Here is an 18,343-nt window from a genome sequence, read left to right as displayed (position 1 = left end):
AGGAATGCCAACCTGAAGTAGATGTTTCATCGTAAAGAAACCAGATTTCACAAACTGTATATACAAAAAGATTTTCGATGCTTTATTTGTATTTTCAGGGTTAGAAAAGGGTTTCAGATTAACGCAATACCTGTCTGAATATCGGTAGAATTATCCGAGGTTTGGTTAGCATGACAAGGCCTAATGTCTTGGCAAGAGGACCAAACTGTATTACATCCTATTAAGACCAACCATCATGCAAACAATAACAATCAGCTCTGCAACACTGAAGACTATTGAAGAAGAGTTGTTTCTGATTGACCTGAAGAAATGGTCTGAGAACCGGATCACCCAATCTCTACAAAGACAACGATGAATCATTTCCTTAAAAAGCTGAAAATGGAACCCAAATTTTGTGAAATTTCCTTTTCTGTGTGGTTTTCCCATTGGAAAGAATGTTTTTACCTGCATGGACTGGAAATTCACGAGGAGAAGCTCGTTGATGAAGCCGGGAGAGACTTCGGGTCGTTGTTTTGCAGACATTGCTCTTTGAAACAGCCATGAAGCGCTCAAGTTTGGCTTTTCATCGAGAAGAAAAGTGACATCTGAGAAATTAGAGTTCGTTACAGAGACCGAGAAAGATGAGCCGAAAGCATAAGCTTTACCATGTAGGGATTCAGAAGTGACAAACTGTTCGAGTCCAGAAAATCTCCGTCTATGGCTTCACAGATTCCTGTTATATCCAGACAAAAGATTATCGGAATATCTGAAAAACCCGCATTACGTTTATTCAATCCACAAGCTGGATCAAGAACACACATTTTCTCATTAGAACTCAATAGAAGGACCCATATATATATATATAGTATATATACAGGAATGAGTTGTGAGAAAGTCGGGGATGAAGATGGCAATACCAGAGGACAATCTTCCGAGGTGTCTGGTCAAGCTTCCAAAGCCTCCGAATGAAACAGGTGACTGAATGCCACTAGCGTCACCGAACTGCAAAAGAGTAGAGAAAACCACAGGAATCTTGATATTCAGTTTCTTGAACAATGTATATTCTCGGCAGTGTATATGTGAAAGTGAACGATACTCACCTGTAGTACACGATCAAATGCTGCTCGGAGAGGGCTGTTTGATTTGCTCAATAGGGTTAAGACATGTTAGAACAGAGCAATGTATTGTATGACACCGGGTAAGATAATCGTTAAGAGTACAGTCCGATAACAATGGAAAAATACCGAATTTTTATTGCAACGGTTTTAATACTTGCTCGAGCTTATTTTTCTAATGGTAGAACATCAAACTTTTTTCAGAAGATTCAGCATTACCGATAAGATGGATGTCCTTTTATAACATTTGCATAATCTTGAGAACAAAATGGTAATGGATGCATCTTCTATGGTTAAGAATGGATAAACAGTTATAACACAAACCGACTAACTCCAATGTAGAATGCTTACGGGGAGATTCAGGATCCATAGATAACGAAGAAGAACCATAACAAATTTCATGTGGACACATTCGTACCTGTCCCTATACGTAGGGAATATCCCATATACAACTCTCAGTATTTCCAAATCGTCAAGAGAAACTCCCTACAACCCAAAATATACTCGACACTATTAAAATAAGACGAAAAAGAAAAAAAACGATATAGAAAGTTTGGATGAGAAGAGGATTCACCTGGTATTCTGGCATCAACTTCCAGTATTCTTCTAGTAACTCTTCTAGAGCCGGTGAATTTGGTTGGGGACTAGTGTAAGTAAACATATAAGTAGTACGGTCCAATGGACCAGAGCCAGCCGGGAACGCCTTTAAGTTAAAATAAACAGAATCCCATTACAAAAAAAGAACAATTTTTTTTTTGTTTCCTTGGAGTGAAATGCAGGGCAGAAATAAAGGAAGAAACTTTACCTCCCAAAAGAGTTGTACATTAGAATCTGCAACTTTCCTCACCAAAGAACTACTGTATATGACATCACTTGCAGAGTTTTCCTTGAATCCACGAGCACAAGATCCAACAACAAGGCACATTCCATCTGGCTTCTTGCCACGTCTTATCTTTTGAAGTAGAATACATAACGAGAACGGTAATCTCATCAATGATTTGCTCAACAAAAGTGAAACACCGAGTTTTTAGCTGAATTATGAAGCTCTATATTGTTCCCGATGGAGGTGGTGAATTCACAATCTGACCTGTTTCAGAATAGGAGAAAAATTTCCCATTGCATCGATGACCAGACGAGATGAAAGAATGTCACCTTTAGAAAGTTTCAGAACCTAGCAAGTAGAAATATCAAACATTTCATCTCGATACGATAAATTTTCTTCATGTTCAGGATGTTAATGTGGGAAAGGGATGGAAAAATCTCACAGCAAAATCATCATAGACAAGAATATTTGAGAGACTGCAATCTTCCAAGATGATTCCACCGAGGGAAATGAAACGGTTCTTGACGGTCTCCACAAGTTTGACTGGGCTGAATCAATCACAAGAATGGTCTCCACAAGTTATTAACTTGTTTCTGATAGACCTATCGATATCGGGAAGAGATAAATAGAACAAAGAGGGACTCACGATACACCGAGGTTAAGAATATCTTCAACACATATCTCACCAAGATTCTCAAATCCGCATCTGTTCTGCAGTTGTTATATCTTTTTAGGACAAAAGTTGCAGAGGAAAGAAAATTAAGAAAAAGACGTAAGTGTAAACAACCATGGAGTTAAATAGTGAAAATTTCTTACAGATCAGAAGCTTTACCGGATTGAATTTCACAGCAATAACTTCATCGATCTCATCTTGAGCTAAAACTCCTACTTCAGCCAACTCGTTAAGCTCGTTTCTTGAGATATTCCATTCTTGATCTCTCTACACAACCCAAAATAAAACATCAACCGCTTCTCAAACAGTGAAAACACATTTTCTCAGCTGGGCATATACAAAATTACCCCTTTGATCGTATTTCTCTCCACCACAGCAACTTTTAGACCCTTGGCACATAAGGCGGTGGCCAAGAAGATTCCTAGAGTGCCCCCACAAATCACTACATCAAATGTGCCAACTAGTTTGTTATCCGAACCCGAGTCTTGGAAAAGACCAGAAACCTGTGAAACTACTCGTTGGGATTTCCAAGGTGCTGCAAAATGTCGAGTGAAAGCGTTATTAACATCACTAACCGAGAGGATTCTTTCTTTCTTTGTATGGGGTAAGTGGAATGGCAATGACTAGAAACAACCTATGTTATATAACTTATACCTGTTGTTTGAGTACATATGTTGGACCAAATCTGGTCGAGATTCTTCAGGGCATTGTAAGAGTTAGCTCCACCAGCACCGCCCACTTCTCCACCAACCGAAATACCCTCCATTATCCTCTGCATAGCCAAGTGGCCAAACAAATTCACACTCACAAGCATGCTTTTCTACATACTCTTTCCATGCTCCAGAGGCATTCAAAATTCCAGTAAGTGCAGAAGTAGATGGAAACAGCAATAAAGTTCCTTACTGCACTTCAGATAGTGAGCCCATCAGTTAAAGTTTTACAATTCATGGCATCTTTCTGCTTTGCGCCATAGATTTTTCCACAGTAGGGGCTAATTTTTGGTCATTGGAATAGAAGTTCTTTTGATAACAGATTTTGATGGAAACACGAATAATGCAGAACGATACAGATATAATGCCTGAAGAAGATGCTAAGTCTCATGTTCTCCAAGAAAACATTTTTTTTCATGAAGAAATAGCTAAAAAATCCTCCCTTTTTCTAACTAAGCAAAACTCGATTTTGCCATTTTTTTGTTCACATGAAGCAGCAGGCTTCGAGTAGTTTTCCTTTTCTCCACATTTTCCGGGAAACCCATTTTCCTCGGACGCAAACAGAACCCCAGAAGCAAACGAATTGATAAGTTTCTTGAAAATTTCACCCCTCGTATAAATTCTATCTTTCGTGACCAACGGAGAAAGCTCGGAATTGTTCGTTAAGTAATCAACTTTAGGAGAATTTGCAGTAGAAATTCGAGCCCTTTGTAAGCCTTTCCCGGAAAATTTTCACCTGAAAACGAACATGACCCACAAAATCTTCACCTGAGTTCTAGAAGGAGCTACTTGTGTCTGAACGCAGACAGTCGCCGGAGCTCTTCGTCTCCCTCGGTTTGTCCGAACCCTTTCCGCGCATTTCGTCAACCCATTGGACTGCGGGCTTTGCAGAACCACCATCACCATGAGTTCCGAGGATTTGGAGAAGCTAACACCTCAAAAATAGGCTAAAAAGGTTAACTTTCGTGATTTAGTCTCTTGGGTTTAGTTCAATTCGCACAAAAACAACCATGTTCTGTAAAAACCGGAGGATTTGTCATCAGTGTGTGAGAACACGACACGTTTCAGAACTCGAACTGTCTCTGGTTTTGCTCTTCTCGTATTTGGTTTTGGATGACACACGAAAATTCAAGAAGAATGGCACAGATTCTTGGCTCAAAATTCAAGTTTTTCTTTTCCGAAATGTATTTATACATATGTACTGTATCGTTTCTATCTTAAAGAGCAATTTAGAGAGGTAATAAAAGTTCATGTCGTTTGATTACACTCATAAACAGAACTTCAGTGGTCAAACTATCATATAGTAGAAACGTTGGGATAAAAGTGTAAATATACTTAAATATGAGAACCGTTTCTATAATTTTGAGAGAGTTTGTATCCGATTGGTGGTTACATCTTAAACGTGACCTGCGTGTAACTCTACCAGTATGTTATCCATCGGATAAGCCTGGGTTTAGGGTTTATGAGCGAGAAGCTCCCACTTCGGTCTCAACTTCATCCTTGCTACAGCTTCCGAAAGGTAAATTTTTTTCGAATTTCTGGTTAGCATAGTTCTATCTCTGTCTCGTCTTTGATCGTTTTTGGAAATCGACGAACAATTGTTTCTCTCTAGTGAAAATTTCAGACATTTTCTGAGGTTATCTCTATTGCTTTTTGGGTGATTTTGCCTGAATTTCTCCTGGGTTTTGGGAAGAAAATCTTGGGTATGAGTGGTAATAGATTCAGAGGACGCAGAAATTAACATTGAAAGAACCGTTTGCTTGAATCAACTCAACTCAACCCATCGGTATGATGATATATATTTTCGGGATGAATTTACAGTATCCTCTTGGAGATTGCAAACTGGTTTGTGAAATTGCGCTTACTTTTCCGCAAATGTTAACTTGGTGATTTTTCTTTCAACAAAGTGAGAGCTTATCTGTTTGAGATTCAGACACATATGGTTTTCTTTTATCAATGTTTCTTTGCTCAAATGTGTTCTAAAGCCACTGTATGTGTACTAGGTTTTGAGTGAAACTCGATAATCCACATTCCAGATTCCGGAATATTACTTCGCTGGAAAAAAGAAACCGGGATTCGGGTTTCGAGTTTGTGACCTCAGTCCTGAATCTGTTCACATTTTGAGCAGGCGACCAAGCAAGAACAGATAAAGCTGAGGAGACCTTGCTTAAAAACCAGCCATGGCGAGTCTGATAACGATTCCGTCTCTCCATTCGTGTTTCACCAAGCCTACGAGAACAGATAACCCGTTACGTACCAGAGCTCGGGCAATGACGACATGTATGCAAATGGAGAAGCCATTGGAGGAGCTATACAACGTAAGAGTGGAGAGGAAAGTGACGAAGAGACGGCTGGAAGAGCTCGAGGTTTCGAAATGGTCGGTGTGGAAGACGGGGAAGTGCAGATTGCCGTGGGACTGGCAGGTGGATCAGCTGGTCTATATAGAGGAAGGAGAAGTTCGGGTTGTGCCCGAAGGAAGCAAGAAGTATATGCGGTTCCTGGCGGGAGATCTTGTCCATTACCCGAAATGGTTCGAGGCCGATCTCTTCTTCAACGCTCCGTACCGTGAACGGTACAGTTTTAGGGCATACGGTGATGATTGATAAACCTTGTTTTGTAACGTATTGGTAGGAACGAACATATGTTAGTTTTGCACAATGTTCATCGGTACCACATTGTCCAAGGTTCTAAGTAGGTGTTTGGGGTTCGATTCGGTATTTATCCAAATCGGTTTGAAAATGATTTCTATTCAGCTTTTCAAAAATTGTACTAAATTTGTTACCAAATATTATTTAACTCGATTTCGATTAAAATCAATTAGAACTAAATTTCCGAACTCAAACACGCATCCCTTTGATCTAGATACTTTTATTTTCTCATTTTTACTAAAAAAAATTGTCCATATTAAAATAATTTCATGAGATTTACAGCAACGACAACAATAATAATAAATTAATAATAATAATTTTATATATATCGAACCACACCACATCGTTAATAGGATCTAGATTGGTATCGGCCCATGGGCCCAATACTACAATCTATGGGCTCAGGTAAAATCTAAGAAAGTGCTAATTTTTGTCGGCCATTCTTTGAAACGACGCCGTTTCGGGGACCAATGAAGTTCAAGCCCAGAAGCCCTTGTTCCTTCGCCATAGGAGTTACCCCTTTGAATCAATAAGCCGAGAACGATAATCCATCCGTGAAGTTCGCCGGAGCTAGATTTTGCTCACCAATCCCGTCAACAATGGCAATGTCTGTTTTCCGTCGCGAAGGGAGGCGCCTCCTTCCTTCGATCTCTCCTCGCCCAATCGCCGCCGTTCGATCCGCCGCTCCAATCTCTTCTCCCGAGTGAGATCTCTCGCCCTTGAAACACTCTTACCGTCTTGGCCTATACGTTACCGGACGACCGAGTTCCTCTTTTGAGTCCGGAATCGCGTGTTTCCGATTCTTTCATTGCTGCGTGCTTATTTCGATGAACGATCCTTAGGGTTAGGATTGTTTTCGGAAAATGTTTTCCTGTTTGCATATAGTTTCGGCGTGAATACATCAAATTGGTTTTTTCCGATCTGGAAGAGGTGTTGATAAGTGGGAATTCTGAAATATTGGGCGTTTTTCTCCGAGTGAAGCTCATTTCTTTAGAGTCTAGTTTCGCTGACGCAAAATGGACGAGTTTTTGCTTCAATAGGAGCATAAACGTATATAATGCCGGGACCATTCTTCGTAGTTTTCTGTTGTTTGATGTTTATCTTTTTGTTCATAGGGATGATGCCCCTCTTGGAGTCCGCTTTGCCTCTACCCAAGCGGGTAAGGTTCACTTGATGATTTGAGATGAAATTTCTCTTGTTACTTGTTAGTATTGTGTTTCGGAGAATTCTTGTATATCCTAACCTCTTTGAATTGCAATATGTCTCTTCCTGCAGTGAGGAACCGCATGAAGAGTGTAAAGAACATCCAGAAAATTACAAAGGCAATGAAGATGGTTGCTGCTTCAAAGTTGAGAGCCGTCGAATCCAGAGCTGTGAATTCCCGTGGACTTTGGCAGCCATTTACCGCACTTCTTGGAGACATGCCCAGTAAGTTGGGCCATAAAAATCTATCTGATTTATATCATCTTGTGCAATCATAGCTAATCAACCATGGCTTGCATTCATATTTATAGCTCTGATTGATACCATATGATATGATGCCTTTTTGGTTTTTGCTATTTTCTTGGAGGTCTGCCCTCTTTGCTATATCTGTATGGTTCTTCCTACATGCCTTCCTGATTGCAATTTGTTGTTGGGTTGCAAAACCAGGTGTTGATGTGAAGAAGAGCGTGGTTGTCACTCTCTCTTCTGACAAGGGTCTCTGTGGTGGGATTAACTCCACTTCTGTTAAAGTGAGCAAGGGTCTTTACAAGCTGTCTTCTGGTAAGTTTTGAATCATTACCAGATATGTCTCTCTTGTAATGATTCTTCTCATGAATTATCCTCTTAAAGCCTTTTTGCCATCCCTTTCTGGTCACAGGTCCTGAGAAAGAAGTGAAATATGTCGTTGTGGGAGAGAAAGCAAAAGCTCAGTTGATACGTGACTCAAAGCAACACATTGACCTTTCCATAACGGATGTGCAGAAGAATCCGCTGAACTACACCCAGGTATGTTGTAATCGTTTATATTCAAAAGTTTCAAAACTTGTCTTTGTTCTTATATTTGCTCTTTCTCCTTCAGGTTTCTGTCCTGGCCGACGAGATCCTGAAGAACGTGGAGTTTGATGCTTTACGAATTGTCTTCAACAAGTTCCACTCGGTGATGTCGTTTCTGCCAACTGTGTCCACCATTTTGTCTCCCGAGGTCGTGTCAACTTCCATATCTTCAGTCTTTTCATGCCTTATTGTGTAACATTCACCGTCATCTGTAGAAATCTTTAATGCACATGTAGATGGTTGAGAAGGAGGCTGAAGCCGGAGGAAAGCTCGGTGAGCTCGATTCATATGAGATCGAAGGTGGTGAAACAAAGGGTGAAATACTCCAAAATCTGGCTGAGTTCCAGTTCTCTTGTGTGAGTACCATGTAGTTATTATGCAACGAAATATGGTTTCGATTTTAGTCCGGGGTTTGCAAGAGTTTACAAAAGATTTGTTGAGGTGTTTTCTTTTCTGTAACGGAAATAGGTAATGTTCAATGCGGTGCTAGAGAATGCTTGCAGTGAGATGGGAGCCAGGATGTCTGCCATGGACAGCTCCAGCAGAAACGCCGGAGACATGCTTGACCGTCTCACCCTCTCTTACACCCGGTCTCTCTCTCTCCCCCTCTCTCTCTCTCTCTCTCTCTCTCTCTCTCTCTCTCTCTCTCTCTCTCTGTGACATTTGCCTGACGTTGTCTGATCTGGTTCTCCTGTGAAACAGGACTCGTCAAGCTTCTATCACAACAGAACTTATCGAGATTATATCGGGAGCATCTGCACTTGAGGAAAAACACTGAGCCCAATCCCTGTCTTTTCTTTTTCTTTTGCCCTCTTTAATCTCTCGCCTGATGATGAAGAAGAAGAGTAACATTATAACTCTCAAGACACCCATCTTTTTGCCCAGAGATGTCAATAATCTGTCCCTGGAAATTGAGCAGGACATGGATAACTGGTGATTTCACATTTTGCTTTTGATCTCATTCTGTATTGTTTCCAATAAATGTTCTTTGTTGTCTCACTGTACAAGAGAGTTAAGCTAATAGTCATCCATCTGCACTAGTCTGGGCTCATCCAACTTAGCCGCCTCTATGGTCTGATCCATGTCTCTAAGCTCCCTCGCTTCAGAATCCAGAAAATGGTAGGCTTTTCCATCATAAGGTCTGATTTTATCGACACGTTCATGGATGTCTCTGATGGTTTTGTCGTAGGTAAATGACAGCTCCAACTCGCTCCCGTCCCGTAGATGAATCACAAGTGCAACAGCCCGTCTGCTCGGATCCTCTACTAGACCAATGACTGGTGAGTCTGCTCCTGCCGAGAAGGGTTGGTCCCCAGTGGTCGGAGTAGAACTCTGTGATCAGACAAAGGTTTAAGAATATTAGAATCAGAGATATACGTTTGGACTCATGAAAAGCGAGAAACTGAGATTATACATCACGATGATACTCCTGAATTAGACCCGAGTCATTGATGCCAGCCTCTTCGATGGTCTGATCCATATCGGTAAGCTCTCTCCGAGGAGAGCTCTTTGTCAGCAACTTGTAGTCTTTTGGCTCACCAGGCCTCATTGAATCAACGTAGTCACGAACATCTCTGATCCTATCTCGTGGATTGAATTTCGCGATAAACTTGATTCCGTCAGCAAGTTCGATATCAAAGGTTGATTCAGGGGTGGGAGCAGAAGATACCTCCTCCATGATTGAAGTTTGTTCATCCAGTTCCTCGTCCTGCAATTCTTCCGGGCAACGTTTTAAGCCGAGACAGATATTGAATCTGACTGGAAACAGGTTAGAGCGAATAGGGCTTACCTTCTTATGGGACATGTTTACAGTAGTTGCCATGGAACCGAGCGCTTCGATATTGTTTTTCATGGCACTCACCTTCTTATGGGACATGTTTACAGTAGTTGCCATGGAACCGAGCGCTTCGATATTGCTTCTCATGGCACTCACAACCTTTGATATGTCACTGCACAAAAATGACAAATATCATTCACCCCAATCTTCGACGAGAGTTACAGAATCTTGGTCTCTTCCACATAAAACCTCAACAAAATCCCAAAAATTATCACCTGGCAAATGAATCACCAAGGACTTGTTCTTGCTCTTCCAATAAACTATAATGCTCCAGTTTAGGAAACGTAAAAGAACTATCCTCCGGAGGGGATGACGGAGATCGCAGTCGCTTCGACGGCGGAGGCGGAGAGGGAGGAGGCTCAGAGCTAGGGTTTGTATCAATGGCCATTGCTTCATCCGTCGGAAGATTCTGAGAAATGGAGTCGCCGAGCGGCGGAAGAATATTGCTGTGGAAGCCATTGATGGCTTCTTCGAAATTCCACTTGAAACCTTCGAGGTAGAAGAGTGCTGCTTCTCGACACTGTCCTGTGCATTCACAGAAGAAACCGACTGGATCCTGCACAGTTCCCGGTTGATTTTCAGCCTCCGCCGTTTCCGTCCTTCACAGAAATTGAAGCTTTCTTGTTAATCCGATTCACACAAACGCAAGAAAAAAAGAAAGGGAGGAAATCAAATCAACAAAGACGACAGTTTCCTGGATTTTCTCGGGAACCAAACAACACTCGACCCACTGGAAGAAGCATCGCAAGAAGCCAAATCATTCAGCAACTAAAACTACAAATCACGAAACACCGGGACGATCTCGTTCTTGTTCAGCACAAAACCACGAGAGAACCCGAGGAATGAGAACTACCTGAGCGGCGGAGGAGACGGAGGCAAAGCCGAAGAAAAATCTGCAGGGAGTCGGTGGAAAATCGGCGATGGGTTGTCCTCAAGCAATGCAGCGATGGCGCTCCCTGCTTCCCATGCGTAAGCTTGGAGGTAGAAGATTGCTGTGTCGCGAGTCGTTCCTGTCTCAGAGCACACGTAATCGATCAGATGCTCCTTTTCCGGCGGACACCCGCCGTCCGCCATGGCCGGGCTTCTCGAGATTAATCTTTGCAGGAAAATGGAGTTTTCTTGTTAACTAACTAATCACCAAAAAAAAACTAATTAATCATCAATCTCACAGTTACTTTGCGCGCGATGACATAAGTTTTTAGTTAAATCCCGGTTGGGCCGTCAAACGACGTCGTCTCACGAGGGTGAGAAAATGTCATGGCTTTATGTATGTAGTGTTTCAAAATTAACATTTGATGAACCGGAGGATCTCTCTCTCTTGCTCGGTGTGATCTGATGTGGCTGGCTACGGCACTGCTACACCAACCCGTTGCTCCGACCCGACCCGCCTTGTCTTGCCCGACCCGATTCGCTCGCTCCCTTAGGAGGTCGCCCTTTCTTCGGTCTCCGGCGGCGAGGAAGAGGCGCCTGACGGAGTTGCGCATCAAGAAACTAGGTTTTTAGTTTCCGGCCTATTCGACAACACAATTTCGTCACTCGATCAGTTTGTGGTTTCGGATTCAAATCCACTGCTTTCTTGTTTTTGAATTTTCAGACGAAGATCATGAGAAATCGCCGTTTTCGTCCGTGGAGGAAGAGGAATCGTCCGTTGATTTGGGTTGGTTACCGGCTTTTCCTCACGTATCGGTTGCGTCAATGGCGAATTTTCTCTTCGGTTATCACATTGGGTATTTTTTTCTTCCCCTGGATCAATCACCGTTGCTTAATCTGACTTATCGGAGTAATATGATTTCAGTGTCACTCACATCTGTTGGTTGAGAATCTTAAGTTGTCGTTTTGTTCAGACTAATGAACTGGTATTTCATAGATGTCATAGATGATTTATGTTTATGTTTGTTTAACTGGCAATGTGAAATTTGTATCTGGAGATTGCATGATCAATATTATAAAATTTGGATAACTTATGCACTTTGCAAGCTAATCATACCCCGAGCCCATTATATTTACATCAGTGGCATGACTAACGTCATCAATTGCTTATCTTTCCATGAAGAAAAATATGAGGTGTTCAGGTTGATGGAAATCATGTGGATTAGTTAGTTGGGACTTGGGAGCTTCAGCTTAGCGTAAAAGATTGAGTTTTTTTTTCATTGGACAATCCAACCTCGAGTGATTAGCTTTTAGTATGATGAATACGAGTTGTTCAGGTTGATACCTATTGGAACCAGTTGTTTATTGCAGAGTGATGAATGGTCCCATCGTGTCTATTGCACGGGAACTTGGATTCGAGGGAAACTCGATACTTGAGGGTCTTGTTGTGAGCATATTTATCGCGGGTGCATTTATTGGTAGCATAAGCTCTGGTCCACTGGCTGACAAGCTGGGCTGCCGATACACTTTTCAGATTGTCACGGTACCGCTGGTTCTTGGTGCCCTTTTGAGGTAATTGTTTGTCTACTTAGAATCTTGATTATAGAATATTGTTGCCTTGATCGATGTTCCAAGTTGTATAGATTGAGTTTTCTTGCTGCAATAGAATAACGATCTGAGACTTTTGACTCATCAATTTCTGTCAGTGCACAAGCTCATTCCTTGGATGAAATACTATGTGGAAGATTTCTTGTTGGTCTTGGCATAGGCGTGAACACAGTTCTTGTCCCCATTTATATTTCTGAGGTAATCAAAGCGTATTTACTTCTCAGATTTATATCTCCATATCTTTCTTTAACATCTGAGTGTTGCCTTCTCATCTTTGAGATCAAGAGTATTTTTAATTTTAGTTTTACTGCTCAAATCAGCCAGTTTTGGTTGTTGTACTTTTGATCGGCGTAAACCTACTAATTTTCAGGTGAATTTTTTATTCACTTCATCTGTTGAACCTACTAATTTGTGTGCTACAGGTTGCTCCAACGAAGTACAGGGGTTCCCTGGGGACATTGTGTCAAATTGGCACATGCATTGGGATAATCGTTTCCCTTCTATTGGGGATTCCTGCAGAAGATGACCCAAATTGGTGAGCTTCATTTAACTGCTCCTCTAATTACATTTGGCAACAATCTAATCACAAAATCTTTTAGTTCTGTCAGATAATCACATGTTTCTTTTACTTAATAATTATTCTTTTTTGCCGTCCATTGGCCCTTATGCCTTAACGGTCTCCAGATGTAGTTAACCTGAAAGGAGAACACAAAGAGCAGCTGTCTCTTACATGATTTTTAATTTCAATTAGGAAGCATCATGTTATGAGCAAGTCGAAGAATTTCTGCACTGCGTGTACTTTTTCTCTCTACGTGTCATACATGTCTTTTCAGAGACCTATACATACTGCCATTCAGGTGGAGGACAATGCTCTATGTGGCGAGTATGCCTGGTTTTCTTCTTGCACTCGGTATGCAGTTTGCAGTTGAAAGTCCTCGTTGGCTCTGTAAGGTACAAGTCATCCTTGTCCGTTAGCACATAAGACTTTAATCTTTTGTCTTGATCTTGCTGCTAAAATCACATCTCATGGTGCTAGTATAGGTTGGAAGACTGAATGATGCCAAATCAGTGATAAAAGACATTTGGGGAGAGTCTGAAGTCAGCAAGGCTGTTGAAGATTTTCAGTCTGTCATCAAGAATGATGGCACAGACTTGGATAGTGGATGGTCGGAACTCCTTGATAAGCCACACTCACGAGGTTGTATCAAGGTGGATTTTAATTTACATTTAAAAATCTCACCGTGATACAGAAATATCTTATGTTCTCTGGATTCTTGTTTGAGTAGGTTATTTCCTGAACACTTAAGTAGTAATTGAAGGCGTCTGGTTTAGAAACTGAGGAACTTTACAACATTGCATCCACAAAACTAGGTAGTTTGACTTTGAATGCTGTGCTCTTGTTATAACTGCAGTTGCATTCATAGGAGGTGCCTTGTTTCTACTTCAGCAATTCGCGGGCATTAATGGTGTTCTTTATTTCTCATCTCTAACATTTCGAGATGTTGGAATCACAAGTAGTGCCCTAGCAAGTCTATATGTCGGACTCACAAACTTTGCAGGTTCGAGATCTCATTTCTGCAACTTAGATGTGGATTTGGCTCAGGTCTCACTTATTTCTTTTTAAAATGGTGTCCTATTTCATTAATGCCTGGATTCCTGCAGGTGCTCTATGCGCATCTTATTTGATTGACAAGGAAGGGAGAAAGAAGCTCCTCATTGGAAGCTACGTGGGAATGGTGCGTATGTTTGTCTATTGCATGAATTGTACTATTTCATGTTTTATTATTTTATTTTAATGGAATGGCTTCAAAGTCATCCATGAAACCATTATTGTGTAGGCAGCATCGATGTTTCTTATCGTTTACTCTGTTGGGTTCCCCTTGGACGAAGATCTGAGCCACAATTTGTCAATACTTGGAACATTTATGTAAGAAGCTTGTGTAATTCAAACCAGCCATGATCACAATTTCCTTCCCTTCTTCAATTCGATCTATAGTTTCAATAATCCAGTTGACGGGTTCTGTGTTTTGACAGGTATATTTTCACATTTGCTGTTGGAGCCGGTCCTGTGACTGGTCTTATTATACCCGAGCTAAGCAGCAACAGAACACGTGGGAAAATCATGGGTTTCAGCTTCTCAGTTCACTGGGTACGTACGTGATTGTTTTATGATAATCTTCCTCACCTTTCAGGCATTTGATGTCTGAACTCAAAATACAGTCGGTTTTGTTTTGTTTTTGTTTATTTTTGGACAAATGTACAAATTCCTGAACCCATATGAATCTCTTCTCTTGTCCAATTCTTCCTGCTTTGGTTAGTTAGTCTTCACATTTTCTTTAGAAAGGAGAAGAATTTAGACATTTCCTATAAAAGGTTTTGTTCCTTTAACATGTCGAAAGCAAAGCAACCAGAGTGATTTTTGAAGTGGTGCGTGCATGGATTTGAACAGAGCTCTCTCTTGATTAGATTTTTTGGTAATTTGTCTCAGGTCTGCAACTTTCTGGTCGGTTTGTTCTTTCTGGATATGGTGGAGAAATTCGGAATCGGTTCAGTCTACGCCGGATTTGGCATCGTATCGTTGTTGGCAGCGGCATTTGCGTACTACTTCACGGTGGAGACAAAGGGTCGTTCTCTCGAAGAGATCGAAGTGTCCTTAAGCTCTGATATCTCCTCTGTTGGTGACTGATTGAAAAGCAGGGGAGGAAGAGATGAATCAAACCCAGAGACAGAGAAAACCGATCCCGGTATGTCCGGTTCAACAGTTGGTATGTTATGCCCGGTTTAGAGGCTGTTTATTCTGCAAACAACTTCGTTCCTTAAATAAATGCATTGTGTCGCATGAAACAAGTTGTAAATAAATGCCACTGGGAGGAGGGTTGTATCACTTGCCAGATACAAACTTAGATTCTTCCATCACATTTTAAAAAGGCGATATACTCGTAAGGGTAGCGGTTGGATTATTTTCAATTTTAAAAATATTACAATCATTTAGTTTTTACATTATATTTGATTAGAATTTAATTTTATATATAGTTTTTATTCTTTTTAAATCGATCTTGTTTTGAAAAATTAAAATTTGGGGTTTCTAGAAAATGACGGCACGCCGAAAGACGAAGGAAAGCCCAATGCGTTCAAGCCCGTTCATTTATAGTTTCTTTCAGGAAGCGCAACGGCCCGCAAAATTCAAAATCGAGTTTCGTCTTCTTCTTCGTCGATTGGGCATCGGTTCTTGCTTTGGAAGCTTTGTGAAAATGTCGATGGGAAGCGACGCAACGTGGGTGGGGAAGAAGCCGATCAGGCGCATTGGCGGAATGTCTGATGCTCTTTCCATCGCCTCCGATCTCGGTTTCTCCGTCGCTCCGCCACCGTCTCAGGTGCTTCCACTGCTTTAGATTCGTTTTGTTGCAGCGATGATCCTTTTTTTAAAGAATTTTGTTGGTTTTAATCTCTTGGTTATCTGAAATTTTCATCTCCTAATTTGTCGGATTATTTTATAGTTCAAGGAATGTAGAATCTGTAACTCGTAGTAGTTGTGCTTCCTGAGCATCAAGAGGTTTCTTCGCAAAATTTGGAAAATATGTAGATTGCTAGGGATCTGACATTGACGTAGTAATCTGTAGACCATATGGTTGACGAGTAGATCTTGGAACTATGAGACTCTATTCAATGCGTCTGAATACTCTTAGGGCTGGTATTGTGAGGCTGTTTCTGCTTCGAAGCTTACTAATACCGAATTTTGGGGAAATTTTGTGTATGCAAGTTAAGTTAAAGACTCTGGTGTTCTCGTTACCCTATACCTTTCATCTGGAGTTTTTTGTATTAATCCATAAACTTGAGTTTCTGGCTGATTCTTTTGAGAAGAATTGTGAGATCCATCAAGGGAATGTCGCCTGATGGTGTTTGTGAACCCTTTCATAGATTTTAGCGTGTAGTCTGAGGATTGTCCGGAAACTTGGAGGTCTTTTGATATTTGATGAACAGTTTCTTTTGCATAAGTGTGAGTAGATAACTGTGCGCAGTCATAGCATCTATCTTACTTTTGGGCCTGCTATCTGTTTTGCTTCTAAAGTTCATGGAAATTGTTTTCTCATATTTACCTCTTTTCTTTTCTGTAAGCTTCAATTCACAGCATACGTAATACTTGACTTTGCAAACCACTTAACCGTAAAGGAACTTGAGTTATCTGACCCTCTTTGTCCTCGCTTTAGGAAGAACTACAAAACTTAACATCTTCAACTGGTGAGAAAGGCGATGATTTAATAAGGGTCTTGCGTGAGTTGTCTGCTGTCCAAAGAAAAATTGCAGACTTGCAGGTCGAGCTTCAAGGGCGAAAGGTATATTTTCAAGGGATTTTTTTCTCTATCTAAGGAGACAAGAAGTGGATCTTATAGTTGCTTTACTTGCGAGTCACGTGTTACATATGATCTACATAAATAATGGCTTTGTCAAATTTTGTTTTTACTGATTTATGTGGCAACCAATTTTAGGATGATAAAAATGTGGCACATTTGACACATGTGAGTGAAATGCAAAAGAAAATCGAGACTCTGGAAAGGATCACTCAAATATTGAAGGATGTCATACAGAACAAGGTAAATTATTATTCCTTTTCACTTATCTATGAAATCTAGCTCCCATATCATGTTCGTGCAGCTCTATCCTCTCTTTTACATGACAAGTGTTTATCGAGATTCCAGCATGAGTTGGTTGTAAAATATTTTCTATTGATATTGGCAAAATCATGCTATCCCTCTTCCTCGTTTTAAGTAGCTTGTCTTTAGCGAGAATGTAGTTCCTCAAGACAGTTCGAAAAGTCATCTTCCTTTTCTGAGCATGAACTGGTTGTTTAAGTGTCTAATGCCATTTGTTTTATCTTACAGGATCGTATCATTGCTCGTCTCCAACAGCCTTATTCACTAGATTGCATTCCTGTTGAAGCAGAATACCAAGTAAGTCATGTGATAGTGTTCTGCCACTTCCAGTTTGAGGGACCAACTAAAACCTTGTGGTCTTCTAAAGTTGATATGCATATAAATGTGCTTAAACCGGAAGAAGAAATAAAACAAGAGACTGCTGCCTCTTGGTTGAAAAAAAAATGCATAGTGTAACCAAATGCATGTTTTGGTTTATCTTTCCTTATTATATCCATCTTCCTGCTTTGTGTTGCAGAAACAATTTTCCGAGTTGCTAATGAAGGCTGCTAGTGACTATGGTGCCCTATCAGCGTCAGTATCGGATTTCCAGTGGAGTCAAAACTTTAAGGAGCCTCCTTCCGTCTGGGGTGTAAGAACATACTCACGCTTTTATGCTTCTTGATCTGATCTTTGATTACTTCACTTTCAACAAACACAGGAAATGCTGCGTCCAATCCCAGTTGCGTTAGCATCATGCACACGATTCTTTGAGGCAATGTCGGCAATGAGAGAATCATTTGCAACCCTTCAGAACCTCCGAGCTGGTAATTCTTCGGCTTCCTCTTTACCCACGACACCTGGTAACGACCGGACACCTACCCATTCAGACTGTGTGACTCCACCCCATTGGAGAAAAGACTCCAGCTCCGATGACTTAGCCCTGTCGGGACAAGCAAACGATGAGAACGGAGCAGAAGACCGATAACCACGAGGGCGGATGCCAATTTGAGCAGGTAAAGTCACCTTTCATCTCTCTTAACTATAACTTGTTACCATCAATGTGGTTTGTTTTTAGCTATCGGCTTGAGAATGGGTTTGGGGAAATGAACTTGGAATTCTTCGGACACGATCTCGTGTATATAACGTAAGAGTTTATGTTTAGTGTTAGTATTCATGTGATGTTTTAGCGAAGTAGAAATTGATGGGGTATGGGCTTCTCGGCAGCAGAAATTTTATATCAAGGTGGCATTATTATTATTATTATTATTATTATTATTATTATTATTATTATTATTATTATTATTATTATTATTATTATTATTATTATTATTATTATTATTATTATTATTATTATTATTATTATTATTATTATTATTATTATTATTATTATTATTATTATTATTATTATG

The 18,343-nt window shown here is 40.7% G+C and overlaps 6 protein-coding genes across 11 annotated transcripts in view; 4 read left to right on the top strand and 2 right to left on the bottom strand.

The window, feature by feature from the left end:
- LOC104826140 overlaps positions 1-4,466 on the bottom strand; it is a 5,411-nt gene extending 945 nt beyond the window's left edge. The window contains exons 1-16 of the mRNA XM_010558687.2: positions 4,069-4,466; positions 3,245-3,362; positions 2,938-3,125; positions 2,750-2,857; positions 2,564-2,628; positions 2,360-2,465; positions 2,182-2,265; positions 1,900-2,046; positions 1,669-1,797; positions 1,513-1,580; positions 1,080-1,113; positions 897-981; positions 645-712; positions 445-558; positions 302-337; positions 129-217 (exon numbers count right to left, since the gene is read on the bottom strand). Coding sequence (XP_010556989.1) covers positions 129-217; positions 302-337; positions 445-558; positions 645-712; positions 897-981; positions 1,080-1,113; positions 1,513-1,580; positions 1,669-1,797; positions 1,900-2,046; positions 2,182-2,265; positions 2,360-2,465; positions 2,564-2,628; positions 2,750-2,857; positions 2,938-3,125; positions 3,245-3,362; positions 4,069-4,206 — 1,577 coding nt within the window. The 5' untranslated portion in view covers positions 4,207-4,466. The remainder of the gene's footprint in view (positions 1-128; positions 218-301; positions 338-444; positions 559-644; positions 713-896; positions 982-1,079; positions 1,114-1,512; positions 1,581-1,668; positions 1,798-1,899; positions 2,047-2,181; positions 2,266-2,359; positions 2,466-2,563; positions 2,629-2,749; positions 2,858-2,937; positions 3,126-3,244; positions 3,363-4,068) is intronic.
- Positions 4,467-4,713: 247 nt separating this feature from the next.
- On the top strand, positions 4,714-6,056 carry LOC104826139. 2 transcript variants are annotated; one of them, XM_010558685.1, is made up of 2 exons: positions 4,714-4,819; positions 5,429-6,056. In XM_010558685.1, exon 2 carries the CDS (start codon positions 5,481-5,483, stop codon positions 5,901-5,903), a length of 423 nt encoding a protein of 140 aa, XP_010556987.1. In that variant the 5' UTR covers positions 4,714-4,819; positions 5,429-5,480; the 3' UTR covers positions 5,904-6,056. The 2 variants fall into 2 exon arrangements, with proteins under 2 accessions (XP_010556987.1, XP_010556986.1); XM_010558684.1 differs by having other exon boundaries at positions 4,719-4,819; positions 5,304-6,056.
- A 389-nt stretch (positions 6,057-6,445) lies between these two features.
- On the top strand, positions 6,446-8,946 carry LOC104826136 (ATP synthase subunit gamma, mitochondrial). Its single transcript, XM_010558678.2, has 9 exons — positions 6,446-6,651; positions 7,064-7,107; positions 7,224-7,376; positions 7,599-7,712; positions 7,810-7,937; positions 8,011-8,133; positions 8,222-8,341; positions 8,454-8,575; positions 8,688-8,946. Exons 1-9 carry the CDS (start codon positions 6,548-6,550, stop codon positions 8,761-8,763), a joined length of 984 nt encoding a protein of 327 aa, XP_010556980.1. The 5' UTR covers positions 6,446-6,547; the 3' UTR covers positions 8,764-8,946.
- Positions 8,941-10,908, bottom strand: LOC104826137 (plant UBX domain-containing protein 5-like). 3 transcript variants are annotated; one of them, XM_010558680.1, is made up of 5 exons: positions 10,676-10,908; positions 10,038-10,421; positions 9,775-9,934; positions 9,400-9,693; positions 8,941-9,317 (listed from the first exon to the last, which is right to left on the bottom strand). In XM_010558680.1, exons 1-5 carry the CDS (start codon positions 10,894-10,896, stop codon positions 9,003-9,005), a joined length of 1,374 nt encoding a protein of 457 aa, XP_010556982.1. In that variant the 5' UTR covers positions 10,897-10,908; the 3' UTR covers positions 8,941-9,002. The 3 variants fall into 3 exon arrangements, with proteins under 3 accessions (XP_010556982.1, XP_010556983.1, XP_010556981.1); XM_010558681.1 differs by having other exon boundaries at positions 9,847-9,934; XM_010558679.1 differs by having other exon boundaries at positions 9,400-9,934.
- A 145-nt stretch (positions 10,909-11,053) lies between these two features.
- Positions 11,054-15,267, top strand: LOC104826138 (probable plastidic glucose transporter 1). Of its 3 annotated transcripts, none has more exons than XM_019204165.1 (12): positions 11,054-11,317; positions 11,417-11,549; positions 12,064-12,264; positions 12,399-12,498; positions 12,723-12,835; positions 13,158-13,251; positions 13,342-13,498; positions 13,725-13,859; positions 13,963-14,036; positions 14,139-14,227; positions 14,335-14,449; positions 14,789-15,267. In XM_019204165.1, the coding sequence occupies exons 1-12, from the start codon at positions 11,158-11,160 to the stop codon at positions 14,984-14,986; spliced, it is 1,569 nt and encodes a 522-aa protein (XP_019059710.1). In that variant the 5' UTR covers positions 11,054-11,157; the 3' UTR covers positions 14,987-15,267. The 3 variants fall into 3 exon arrangements, with proteins under 3 accessions (XP_019059710.1, XP_010556984.1, XP_010556985.1); XM_010558682.1 differs by having other exon boundaries at positions 13,713-13,859; XM_010558683.1 differs by having other exon boundaries at positions 11,225-11,317; positions 12,051-12,264; positions 13,713-13,859.
- Positions 15,268-15,410: 143 nt separating this feature from the next.
- On the top strand, positions 15,411-18,197 carry LOC104826135 (AUGMIN subunit 2). The gene is made up of 6 exons (XM_010558677.1): positions 15,411-15,674; positions 16,509-16,634; positions 16,788-16,892; positions 17,181-17,249; positions 17,470-17,583; positions 17,653-18,197. The coding sequence occupies exons 1-6, from the start codon at positions 15,426-15,428 to the stop codon at positions 17,917-17,919; spliced, it is 930 nt and encodes a 309-aa protein (XP_010556979.1). The 5' UTR covers positions 15,411-15,425; the 3' UTR covers positions 17,920-18,197.
- The last annotated feature ends 146 nt before the right edge of the window (positions 18,198-18,343 follow it).

The sequence above is a fragment of the Tarenaya hassleriana genome, unplaced genomic scaffold (genome assembly GCF_000463585.1).
Source record: "Tarenaya hassleriana unplaced genomic scaffold, ASM46358v1 Cleome5, whole genome shotgun sequence".
Lineage (NCBI taxonomy): Eukaryota > Viridiplantae > Streptophyta > Magnoliopsida > Brassicales > Cleomaceae > Tarenaya > Tarenaya hassleriana.
Note: the sequence above shows the minus strand (reverse complement) of the source record. Positions and strands in the feature narration are given on the sequence as shown.